We start from the raw sequence: 13,491 nt of genomic DNA, 5'->3' as shown, positions 1-13,491 counted from the left end.
CATACCCACTACTAAGCACTAACTAACCCCACATAGATACCTTTTTGCAAATAAAGATCAATATTGGTGGCATCCAAAGACGGGATTAACTCTTATGGTTCTTAGCATCAAGAGAGGGACCATGCACATGTGATTCATGCCAAAATAAAAAAACAAAAACAAAATGCTTTTATAACTATAATGTTTCTGTCAGACCTGATACTCCGACCTAGGGTCCCATATACCACATGTGTTTGGTCCCATGCCACACCGACACCCATCTATGATTGCTAAAACATTCAAAAATCAAGGTTTTGGCATTTCTTTGTAGGCCCCTGAAGACAACTTCTTGATTAAGGTTCCGGTGGGACAAAGCTGCCTACCATTTCAAGGATCCGATTAGGTACACATGAATGCATGTGGAGTACATTTGCCTTCTACTTTTATTTCCATGTATTTAAACTATATAGTAGTATTGTTTAGCATAAGTTGAATACTTTCAAAACTCGGTTTCATTTTTGTAAACAAAACATAAAGAATGACAAGAATGCACTTATAGAAGGATCAAATTTATACAAGTTCAGAATAGAGTCCGGCCTGCAAAAGGTGGTCCACTGAAAAACTAAGGGGCTGTTTAGATAAGTGGATTTTAGAATACGGGTTTTAGTTTGAAATCAGTGTCAAATTTTGGATTTTACAATAGAAGTAAAGTAAGAAATCCAGATTTTAGAAATCTCTCTCCCATCCTGAGATTTCTAAATCCCGGAAACATGAGACGAGAAAAGAAGGGCGAGAAATCAGAAAACGACTGACAGACTCCTTCTCTCGTCTCCCACCCAAGATTTTGAGAAAATCCAAGATTCTAAAATCTATGTATCCAAACGGCCCTCAGGGAATGCAAGATCAAACATTTTGATTATATTTTCTGGCGGAAAATTATTCCTTAATTATGATTATTTATTTATGTTTTTAATAACTGTATTTGGCCCTCACATAGAGAGTGCTCTTTCATGTCTTCTTGCAGTGAAGCCTTGTACGTTTAATGAAAAATTCAAAATGGGTTCCTGTACTCTTCACCTACTTTAATTGTTTATTATGTAATGTACTTAATAGCTATAGAGAAACTTTTACATTGAATGTGGACCCGCAAGTATTTTCTGACTCAAATGGTGGGGTCCACCTAAAAAGGCTGTAATGGAGCCATGGAGGTGCACTCAAATCACCCACGAATGGAAAAAGCTAAAACAAACTTCATCACGGGCTAAAAGAATATGAGCCATGACAGCTTTTCCTCTGTCAATAATCCAAATCAACTGTAAATCTTAGAAAGGAAAGCGGGCCCCACATTTTATCATCTACACTAGGTTGATAAAAAATGCACCCCTATCATTTACACTAGCTTCTTTTAGTCATGACAGAACGACAAGAGTGTGGCCATGGGTGGAGGCCGATTAATCATTTCCATTACTCTAAGCAGATTCATATTTTATATCATTTGCACGAAAATGATTGCTTTGTTTTGGGAATAAAAAGATTTAGAGAGATGGTACTCCCTTTGCCATGTCTAGGAGTGTCAACGGATCCACCTATGTCTTAGTCACAATCCATTCGAATCTCTTATCGGTCGGGTTAGATTAGGTGTGTTCTTTGGATCCTACTCCTGGTTCCATTTCAAATCAAACCGTCCATCGGAGTGTCCTAATAGGTCCTACTTTATATTTTACTAGCGCGAGCATGATTGGTAGCTGTGAGGGTGAGCCAATGTAGTGGTTGGGACTTTCTGTCAATAGTAGAGAGTGACAGAATTTAGAGAGATGAATGAAAAATACTACGAATGTGAGTCGTCTCATGATTCTACAAGATCAAATGTCATGATTGCACATACATTGTGCCGTTATGTATATGAGTAAGGGAAACGAGACGAACATAAGGGTCCTCTATTAGATGATGTTAGAGTCTGGAGTATTCTAACCCAGAAGGGTGCCAAGGGTGTGGCTCTTTGGGGTAAAGTCATGGGTTTGATCCCTGCGCGTGGTTTCAGGATGATTGCTCGCATTCAGGGAAATAGTCCTAACCCGCGGTCCCGGGGGGGTGGGGACCCTTCTTACCCAAAAATAAAATAAAGAAAAAAAGAATTGCCGTCATGAAAAGCTAATGGAAAAGAAGAGCAATGATAGACTGAATGCCCTTGCAGAAAAGCAGGTACAAGGTCACTTCCATTGGCCTTTCCAACAAGGTGCATTTAATGTATGCAAATTGCGTATCTGTCAGCGCCATTTTCAGAGGGGCGAATGTATACTGCAGAGGGGGGTGAAAATATCATCTGTTTTTTAGTCCCTTGTAAAATGCGTTTTCTTGAGATGGACCAACGGCGACACCCGTGTAAATCCTCGGAAAACAATCTCAGACTCACATTACAATGAGTGAATATGAGAAAAGGAAATGATTTGAGCACAAACCAACCAAGTTTTGATGCATGGGCTCACCTTACTTGTCGCTTACTTAGTATTTTAATGGCTTGAAAGTGCTTTTAACGAGCAAATCTTATTAATTTCTTTTGGCCACTAAAATTAATGAAATTAAATTCATAAGGCTATTGATATTCCCACTATTATGTTTTGTTAATGAGACAAACTCACCTTTTCTTTTATCATTTAACAGCCTCCAAAATCCGTTACAATTCTCCCAAAGCTCTAAGCAGCTAACTAGAAAGAAAAAGACAAGGTGTGTTTGTCACATTATCATAACATGCTACCTTGCTCTCTAGACTCTAGAGTCTAGATCCAGGCAAATAGAGATGTAATGAGGGTAAAGGTGGACCTGTGCCTTTATTAGAATTTGGGAGTGCGAAAGTCAAAATTCCCCTTCCTTTCTAAAATTGAAATGCCTACTAAAGTAGTGGCATTATGATGGTTATTGTATTAAAGTAATGGATTTAGTATTGTGAATTCGAGACTATCTAGGTAAAGAATATTCGGAAGAGATACGGCCAAATTGGTGTGGGTCCATTTTAGACAACATCCATGACATCAATCAATCCAAACCGTCCATCTAGTGGATCAACAACTCATCTCTATTAAATGTGTACCAATTTAAGTTTTCTGACAGATTAGAGTGGGGCCCAGTTAAGAAGACGAGGCCAAACGAAAAAAGATAATCCTGCCCCTGCCACCCCAAAACTCCATCACGTGCTCGGTGGATAAGACCAATGACAGCGGTGCAAGCCTCCCAATAATTCATCTCTTGACAGTGATGTGATATTTTTATAGTAAAAGTGGGTGGCCCAGGGAAAATAAAGGGGTATGTATATCATTTTTTCCATCTTGAAAAGTGAAAACACAGAGAAAAATAAAGGGGTATGTGGACCCACATACCTATCCACTCTTCATTTAACACTCTCCTAAAAACCCCCCACCACAAATTTTTTCTCACTCACCAACACTCTATTTAACACTCTCCAAAACTCTCCTCACACAATCTCAAACAAACCATGGAGTCCCTTATCCGCCTCATTCTCTTCCTCTTACTAATCTCCTCCACTTCCTCCCTCAACCCATTCTCCCCAAAAGCATCTCTCCTCCGCCACTGGTCCCGCCTCTTCCCCACCAATCAAATCCCATCAATCCTCCTCTCAAAATCCTCACCCTTGAACACAACCCAACTCGCACTCTTCTCCAATTACATAGACTCCCACACCCTCTCTTCCCATATCCTTTCTTTCTGTTTCTCTGCAAACCTTTTCTGTGACCTCAAAGACCCTGCTAACATCACTCGCGACATCACTACCGACGCAGACTTCTCAGTCTACTCCAACAAACAATTCGTCAACTACCAAAAAAACACCATCGACGGCAATGACGTCTTCACTAACTACTCCGTAGGCCAAAACGTAGCCCGTGACACCTTCACCCGTTACGGAGAAGACGGAAACTCGGTTACCGGAAATTTCCGAACTTATTCCGACAATACTAACGTAGCCGCGTCACGCTTCACTAACTACCAAAAAGACGGATTCGCTGGATCCGATGGTTTTTCATCCTACGGCTCCAACAGCAACGTACAGCGCCATGATTTTTCATCCTACAGTCAAGATAGCAGTGGTGAAATTACGTCATTCTCGTCTTATTCAGACAACTCTAATGTGGTTAGGAACGGATTTAAAAAATATAATTCTGATGCGAATGCTGGAGATGGATTTTTCACGTCCTACGCGGAGAATTCTAATGTGATTGATAATGATTTTGAGATCTATAACAAAGGAGGGAACGGACCGTTGGATCAGTTCACTGGTTACGGAGTTTCTGGTAACGCCGTTAGGAATGACTTTGGATCTTATGACGGAGAAGGTAACGGAGGGTTGGAGCAGTTTAATAATTATGGGGAAGGATCTTCTTCGGCTTTGAACGGATTCCGTTCGTACGGGAAGGGATCTAATCCGTTAGTGCAGTTTACTAACTATGGAAATACAACGTTCGCGTCCAAGAGTGATTTTGTGGAGTATGGGAAAGATGCCGATGAAAATCTGTCGGCGAGTTTTTCACAGTACGTCGGGAATGAAACGAATTTTAAAGAGTATTTTAAAACTCAGCCGACTTTTTCTAACTACTTGAATGCTACCGGACTCCGGCAGAGTCAGTTTAAGGTGGAGGCGGGGAAGTTTTTCCGGCAGGATAATCTTGTGGAGGGGAAAAAGATTCCGATGCCGGATATAAGGGACAAGTTGCCGGAGAGATCTTTCCTTCCGAAGATTCTTGCTGATAAGCTCCCGTTCAGCTCGGCAAAGTTGCCGGAGCTGGTGAAAATGTTGGGTGCCGACGGGATAGAGCCGGTGATGAAGAAGACGGTTTCGGAGTGCGAGCGGCCGGCTGTGAAGGATGAGACGAAGCGGTGCGTGACGTCGATCGAGGCGATGTCGGAGTTTGCATCTTCGGTTCTGGGAAAGACGGCAACGGTTTCCACCACTGAAAATACGAATGGGTGGGGTGAAAGTTTGGTGGTGGGGAAAGTGGTGGGGAGGAATGGGGGGAAGGTGACGAGGTCGGTGTCGTGCCATCAGAGCTTGTTTCCTTATTTGGTTTATTACTGTCATGAGGTGCCACGTGTGATGGTGTATGACGTGGAATTGATGGATGAGAAGAGCAGGAAGAAGGTGAACGAAGGGGTGGGGATTTGTCATATGGATACTACACAGTGGGGTGCCACGCATGCTGCTTTCGTGGCGTTGGGATCGAGGCCTGGGAAGATAGAGGTGTGCCATTGGATATTTGAAAATGATTTAATTTGGGTAGCATATTAGTAGGTTGTGAGTAGTGAGGAGGAGGTTATTTTAAATAAATGCAATTGGGTAAGATCTCTGGGTCATAATTCTTAGACTTTTTTAATATTATGGAATTTGGTAGAGAATTTCAGAGTCCCCAAAAGTCTCCTGTTCTCACATGCAAATGTAGGCCCCAAAATGCATTTCACCAATATTTCTTACCAATCTTAATATTAGCATTACCATGTTTGGATAATAGGACAAACTTACCTTATCTTTTATTAATCATCTACCTGTCACAAACGCTGTTACAATTCTAGAAAAGCTCTCGGCAGCCAATTAAAATGAAGGGTCAGGTTGAGGATGGCAACCCTAACTCAACCAGCCTCTAAATCTCACAACCCTAGCCCAACCCATCTTAACTGAAATCAGTTAGGGTTGAGTCAGGTTGGGTTCCTGTTCACCGGCAAAACATAAAATTACACGAGAAAAACATAACTTAGAGAAAATCATGATAAAATTAGAGGACGTGGTCGGATTCGGGTTTCCAAGGCCTCGGACCTAACCCAACCTAAAATTAAATTCCCAACCCTAACCCAAACCAAGGAAATGCCAACTCAACTATGGATCAGACACAATCAGATTTTTTACGATTTCTCCGCGGTTGTTGGGGGCCGTGGCCATATCACTTTGGAATTTACACTAATTTTTTTGCACATATCAGGGATTTTACAAATCATTTTTTTTGTTGAGCGGGAGGGGGGGAATTGTCTTGAAAGCTGTATTTGGCCATCACATCGACAGGCTACCCCTCGTGTGATGTCGATCGAGGCGACGGCGGAGTTTGCATTTTCTGTTCTAGGGAAGATGGCAAGGGTTTCTACAACGGAAAATTAAAAAAAAAAAAAAATTAATTTTTATTCCTTTGCAAAATTTCAGCCGAAATTTCAGCCCCAATAAATGACATTTCGAGCGTCATTATCTAATTTCAGCCGAAATTTCGGTTTCGTGGTTCTGGGCACCTTATTTTAAATAAATAAATGCAATCGGGTTTTTTTTTTTTATGGGGGTAGATCCTGCCACTATCTTAATTCTTGGGTTTTTTTATACTACGGAATTTGCTAGGGAATTTCGTAGTAAGGCATTTCGCGTTGCACCAGAGAATAGCCCCAAAGTCGCACTTGCAGACATGGTTTAAAGTTTCGGTTTGGGTACTGGTTTCAGACCCTTGGAATTTTGAAATTTGCAACGAAAATTTGAAATTTCAGTCAAAATCCGGTACCACAAAGAAAAGGGTATTTTATTTAATATTAAATTTCGGCCAAATTACCGAAATTTTGGCCCAAATTCCAAAATTTTGGCCTGAATTCCGAAATTTCGGCTGAAATAAATGACCGTTTCGGGGAAAGGCCATTTCGGTGTTGGTCTCCACCGAAATCCGAAATTTCGGTCAAAAATTTAAAACCATGCTTGCAGACACTAATTTATCATGAAGAAAAATTCGTAACAGCCAGACATGACCTAAGGGAATGCAAAATATAACATTTTGATCATTTTTTATGACGGTCATCGGACAACCTTTTGCTGGCTGAACTCGCCTCCGACATTGTATTGGTCAGGTAGAGAGACTGCGATAAGGAGGTGGTTCCATATCATGTCCTCAATAGCTATTAAATATTTCTCTGAAAAATTATTTCTTAATTATGATTATTTTGGTCATTGTCTAGAAAGCTGTATTTGGCCATCACATCGACAGGCTACCCCTCGTGTGATGTCGATCGAGGCGACGACGGAGTTTGCATTTTCTGTTCTAGGGAAGACGGCAAGGGTTTCTACAACGGAAAATTAAAATTAAAAAAAAATTAATTTTTATTCCTTTGCAAAATTTCAGCCGAAATTTCAGCCCCAATAAATGACATTTCGAGCGTCATTATCTAATTTCAGCCGAAATTTCGGTTTCGTGGTTCTGGGCACCTTATTTTAAATAAATAAATGCAATCAGGTTTTTTTTTATGGGGGTAGATCATGCCACTATCTTAATTCTTGGGTTTTTTTATACTACGGAATTTGCTAGGGAATTTCGTAGTAAGGCATTTCACGTTGCACCAGAGAACAGCCCCAAAGTCGCACTTGCAGACATGGTTTAAAATTTCGGTTTGGGTACTGGTTTCAGACCCTTGGAATTTTGAAATTTGCGCTGAAAATTTGAAATTTCAGTCAAAATCCGGTACCACAAAGAAAATGGTATTTTATTTAATATTAAATTTTGGCCAAATTACTGAAATTTTGGCCCAAAATTTCGATAAAATATTAAAATAATAAAAAAAAGTTTTTTTGGTTTAAATTTCGGGCAAAAACAAAATTTCAGCCGAAATTCCGAAATTTTGGCATGAATTCCGAAATTTCGGCCAAAATAAATGACCGTTTCGGGGAAAGTCCATTTCGGTGTCGGTCATTTCGGTCCAAAATTTAAAACCATGCTTGTAGACCCTAATTTATCATGAAGAAAAATTCGTAACAGCCAGACATGGCCTAAGGGAATGCAAAATATAACATTTTGATCAATTTTTATGACGGTCATCGGACAACCTTTTGCTGGCTGAACTCGCCTCCGATATTGTATTGGTCAGGTAGAGAGACCGCGATAAGGAGGTGGTTGCATATCATGTCCTCGATAGTTATTAAATATTTCTCTGAAAAAGTATTTCTTAATTATGATTATTTTGGTCATTGTCTAGAAAGCTATATTTGGCCATCACATTGACAGGCTACCCCTCGTGTGATGTTGATTGAGGCGACGACGGAGTTTGCATTTTCTGTTCTAGGGAAGACGGCAAGGGTTTCTACAACGGAAAATTAAAATTAAAAAAATTTTAATTTTTATTCCTTTGCAAAATTTCAGCCGAAATTTTGGCCCCAATAAATGACATTTCGAGCGTCATTATCTAATTTCAACCGAAATTTCGGTTTCATGGTTCTGGGCACCTTAATTTAAATAAATCAATGCAATCGGGTTTTTTTTATGGGGGTAGATCCTGGCACTATATTAATTCTTGGGTTTTTTTATACTACGGAATTTGCTAGGAAATTTCGTAGAAAGGCATTTCGCGTTGCACCAGAGAACAGCCCCAAAGTCGCACTTGCAGACATGGTTTAAAATTTCGGTTTCGGTACTGGTTTCAGACCCTTGGAATTTTGAAGTTTGCGCCGAAAATTTGAAATTTCAGTCAAATCCGGTACCACAAAGAAAAGGGTATTTTATTTAATATTAAATTTCGGCCAAATTACCGAAATTTTGGCCCAAAATTTCTGTAAAATATTAAAATAATAATTTTGGTTTAAATTTTGGGCAAAAATGAAATTTCGGCCGAAATTCCGAAATTTTGGCCTGAATTCCGAAATTTCGGCTGAAATAAATGACCGTTTCGGGGAAAGGCCATTTTGGTGTCGGTCTCCACCGAAATCCGAAATTTCGGTCCAAAATTTAAAACCATGCTTGCAGACACTAATTTATCATGAAGAAAAATTCGTAACAGCCAGACATGGCCTAAGGGAATGCAAAATATAACATTTTGATCATTTTTTATGACGGTCATCGGACAACCTTTTGCTGGCTGAACTCGCCACCGATATTGTATTGGTCAGGTAGAGAGACCGCGATAAGGAGGTGGTTGCATATCATGTCCTCGATAGTTATTAAATATTTCTCTGAAAAAGTATTTCTTAATTATGATTATTTTGGTCATTGTCTAGAAAGCTATATTTGGCCATCACATTGACAGGCTACCCCTCGTGTGATGTTGATTGAGGCGACGACGGAGTTTGCATTTTCTGTTCTAGGGAAGACGGCAAGGGTTTCTACAACGGAAAATTAAAATTAAAAAAATTTTAATTTTTATTCCTTTGCAAAATTTCAGCCGAAATTTTGGCCCCAATAAATGACATTTCGAGCGTCATTATCTAATTTCAACCGAAATTTCGGTTTCATGGTTCTGGGCACCTTAATTTAAATAAATCAATGCAATCGGGTTTTTTTTATGGGGGTAGATCCTGGCACTATATTAATTCTTGGGTTTTTTTATACTACGGAATTTGCTAGGAAATTTCGTAGAAAGGCATTTCGCGTTGCACCAGAGAACAGCCCCAAAGTCGCACTTGCAGACATGGTTTAAAATTTCGGTTTCGGTACTGGTTTCAGACCCTTGGAATTTTGAAGTTTGCGCCGAAAATTTGAAATTTCAGTCAAATCCGGTACCACAAAGAAAAGGGTATTTTATTTAATATTAAATTTCGGCCAAATTACCGAAATTTTGGCCCAAATTTCGGCCCAAAATTTCGATAAAATATTAAAATAATAAAAAAAAAGTTTTTTTGGTTTAAATTTCGGGCAAAAACGAAATTTCGGCCCAAATTCCAAAATTTTGGCCTGAATTCCGAAGTTTCGCCCGAAATAAATGACTGTTTCGGGGAAAGGCCATTTTGGTGTCCACCGAAATCCGAAATTTCGGTCCAAAATTTAAAACCATGCTTGCAGACACTAATTTATCATGAAGAAAAATTCGTAACAGCCAGACATGGCCTAAGGGAATGCAAAATATAACATTTTGATCATTTTTTATGACGGTCATCGGACAACCTTTTGCTGGCTGAACTCGCCTCCGATATTGTATTGGTCAGGTAGAGAGACCGCGATAAGGAGGTGGTTCCATATCATGTCCTCGATAGTTATTAAATATTTCTCAGAAAAATTATTTCTTAATTATGATTATTTTGGTCATTGTCTTGAAAGCTGTATTTGGCCATTACATCGACAGGCTACCCCTCGTGTGATGTCGATTGAGGCGACGACGGAGTTTGCATTTTCTGTTCTAGGGAAGACGGCAAGGGTTTCTACAACGGAAAATTAAAATTAAAAAAATTTTAATTTTTATTCCTTTGCAAAATTTCAGCCGAAATTTCGGCCCCAATAAATGACATTTCGAGCGTCATTATCTAATTTCAACCGAAATTTCGGTTTCGTGGCTCTGGGCACCTTAATTTAAATAAATAAATGCAATCGGGTATTTTTTTTATGGGGGTAGATCCTGCCACTATCTTAATTCTTGGGTTTTTTTATACTACGAAATTTGCTAGGGAATTTCGTAGTAAGGCATTTCGCGTTGCACCAGAGAACAGCCCCAAAGTCGCACTTGCAGACATGGTTTAAAATTTCGGTTTGGGTATTGGTTTCAGACCCTTGGAATTTTGAAATTTGCGCCGAAAATTTGAAATTTCAGTCAAAATCCGGTACCACAAAGAAAAGGGTATTTCATTTAATATTAAATTTCGGCCAAATTACCGAAATTTTGGCCTGAATTCCGAAATTTCGGCCGAAATAAATGACTGTTTCGGGGAAAGGCCATTTCGGTGTCGGTCTCCACCGAAATCCGAAATTTCGGTCCAAAATTTAAAACCATGCTTGCAGACACTAATGTATCATGAAGAAAAATTCGTAACAGCCATACATGGCCTAAGGGAATGCAAAATATAACATTTTGATCATTTTTTATCACGGTCATCGGACAACCTTTTGCTGGCTGAAATCGCCTGCGATATTGTATTTTTCAGGTAGAGAGACCGCGACAAGGAGGTGGTTGCATATCATATCCTCGGTAGTTATTAAATATTTCTCTAAAAAATTATTTCTTAATTATGATTATTTTGGTCATTGTCTTGAAAGCTGTATTTGGCCATCACATCGACAGTGCTCTTTCTTGTCTTCTTGCACCTGTCACTCTTGTAAAGCCATGCTCTTTTAATCCATAGAAGGTTTCAAATAACCAAGGGGCCTATGATCATGCAACCCAAGTTTTCTTATTTACATTTGTTTTTTATTTTTGGCTAAGCTGGAGAAATGTGCAAACCTCTTCTTATTGCCAAAGGTTTTTACTTACAGGGAGGTAGTTAGAGTCTTTACGAGTGTGTGGTGTAGTGTTGTTTGTTAATAAAAGAGTGTTGCTGTAATGGGAATGGGGGGAATTATCTTATCAATGCTATAAGCAATTGGAGGTTGGTTCTCCTTTCTTGATTTCAAAATAGGTAAGACCATGCAAAGAGAGCTTAGGTATGTATCTGCAGAGAATATCCAAGGCCATTTGGACTCTACTGTCCGCAATACTCGATCCAGTGACCAAGTACGTAACAAAAAACTAATCCTGAGCACGACAAACTTGGTCACGTGCTAAAAGAATATGAGCCACGAGAGCTTTTCCTGACCTAATAATCCAAATCTACAGCAAATCTTAGAGAAGGAGGCGGGCCCCACATATTTATCATTTACTATTTTACTCTAGGCGCATACCTATTTTTCACGTCCACCCCTCTTTAGATTTTTTTTTTTTTTAATCACAAAACGTCAAGCATGTGGCCCACAAGATTTATGAACGGATTTTCCTAACAAAAGGAAGGGTTTTCTTCTGTGGATCCCCTCTTGTTCCTGTGAAGCCCTTAATTACTCTAAGCTCGTTCATAGTTTTGATCATTTACACGAAGTGGACGGTTGCTAACAAAATCTACACAATCTACACGATTGTACATCAATCAGTCTAAATTACATCTTATGACTTTATGAGTCCATACCCCAACTGTATGAAATTTGGACCGGCCTAAGTTGGGGCCCACCTAAGAATAGGGGTGCTACTCGGGTCAGGTTGGATCGGGTTGAGGCCAACCCGGTTTAGCTACCCTTCAACCCCTAACCCAACCCAACCCAACCCAACCTAACCATCAGGTTGATGATGGCAACCCTAACCCAACCACCCTCTAAATCTCTCAATCCTAGCCAAACCCATCTTAACTGAAATCGGTTTGGGTTGAGTCAGGTTGGGTTCCTGTTCACCTAAGAGATACACATAACTTAGAGAAAATCATTATAAAATTAGAGGACGTGGTCTCGGGTTCGGGTCAGGTTCGGTTGCCAAAGCCTCAGCCCTAACCCAACTTGAAATTAAATTCCCATCCCTAACTCAACCAAAGGAAATGCCAATAAACCCTAGTCAAAATGGGGTTGAACCATCTAAAAAGACCAATAATGCAATAAAAAAAAGCCAATCATGTTCCTGCCAACACGACATAATCCATCACAAGGCCATGAGAGGTAGGCAATAATTCAAATCTTGAACAGGTGATAAAAAAAAAATGCCAAGTCCGGGGAGGGTCCCATATTTTTATCCTAATAGCCATTAATGGAACTTTGGAGATTTTTGGAAGAAGTCGAGAGACTTCACTAAGAGTCATGGTTTTAAGTTTCAACCGAAATTTCGGATTTCGGTGGAGACCGACACCGAAACCACTAAAAACCGAAACAGTCATTTATTTCGGCCGAAATTTTGGTTTTTCTAAAATTTGACCCAAAATATCTGTTTTTTTTAATATTTAATTTAATAATTCACCGAAATTTCGACCGAAATTGCCGAAATTTAATATTGAAGAAAATATTAATTTCGATTTTTGTACCAGATTTCGAGGTCCAAAACCGGTACCGAAACCGAAATTTTAAACCTTGCTCAGAGCAATGGGGTTAATCTGGTCATTTGGGCCGAAATCCTCCATTTTATTCTCGTTCTTGCTTTCTTTGCTACCAATTAAGCAGCTTCATTCTGGAAGAGATCGAGAAACATTTCTAACAGGAGATGGTCTCTATAGTTCACGCGCGTAGGGAGAGGCCTGAGAACAAAAGCTAATATTTTTTAATTGCATATAACCCACGTGGACCAATGGTTGTTCGTTTGTCCCTGGCAAACCTCAGCTATTTATTTAATGTTCTTTAAAATTCCCTTCTCATACACACTTTGTTGGGCATAGTATGAAGTTCCTTCAACGCCTATTCCTCTTCATAATCTCCTCAGTCTCCTCCCTCAACCCTTTCTCCCCAAAAGCATCTCTCCTCCGCCACTGGGCCCGCCTCTTTCCCTCTAATCAAATCCCATCCATCCTCCTCTCCCATCCATCCTCCTCTCCAAATCCTCACCCTTAAACACAACCCAACTCGCCCTCTTCTCCAATTACATAGACTCTCACACCCTCTCTTCCCACATCCTCTCTTTCTGTTCCTCTGCAAACCTTTTCTGCGACCTCAAAGACCCCGCTAACATCACTCTCAACGATGCCGGAGATGACATCTTCTTCGGCTACAATAATAATAAACAGTTCGCCAGCTACCAGAAGGACAACAATGCCGGATCTGCCATTTTCACTTCGTACAAATCCATCAGCAA

The 13,491-nt window shown here is 39.9% G+C and overlaps 1 protein-coding gene across 1 annotated transcript; it reads left to right on the top strand.

Moving 5' to 3' along the window:
- Nucleotides 1-3,408: 3,408 nt before the first annotated feature.
- LOC143887948 (uncharacterized) lies at nt 3,409-5,521 on the top strand. The gene has a single exon (XM_077392198.1). The coding sequence runs from the start codon at nt 3,470-3,472 to the stop codon at nt 5,273-5,275; it is 1,806 nt and encodes a 601-aa protein (XP_077248313.1). The 5' UTR covers nt 3,409-3,469; the 3' UTR covers nt 5,276-5,521.
- Nucleotides 5,522-13,491: the final 7,970 nt, after the last annotated feature.

Source organism: Tasmannia lanceolata, unplaced genomic scaffold, assembly GCF_043159265.1.
Source record: "Tasmannia lanceolata isolate RefF3 unplaced genomic scaffold, GAP_Taslan_0.1 ptg000012l, whole genome shotgun sequence".
NCBI lineage: Eukaryota > Viridiplantae > Streptophyta > Magnoliopsida > Canellales > Winteraceae > Tasmannia > Tasmannia lanceolata.
This window is presented reverse-complemented; position numbering and strand designations above follow the sequence as displayed.

What these genes read in the sequence shown, in the direction of transcription:
- LOC143887948 (XM_077392198.1), top strand. Translation starts at nt 3,470, where the DNA reads ATGGAGTCCCTTATCCGCCTCATTCTCTTCCTCTTACTAATCTCCTCC.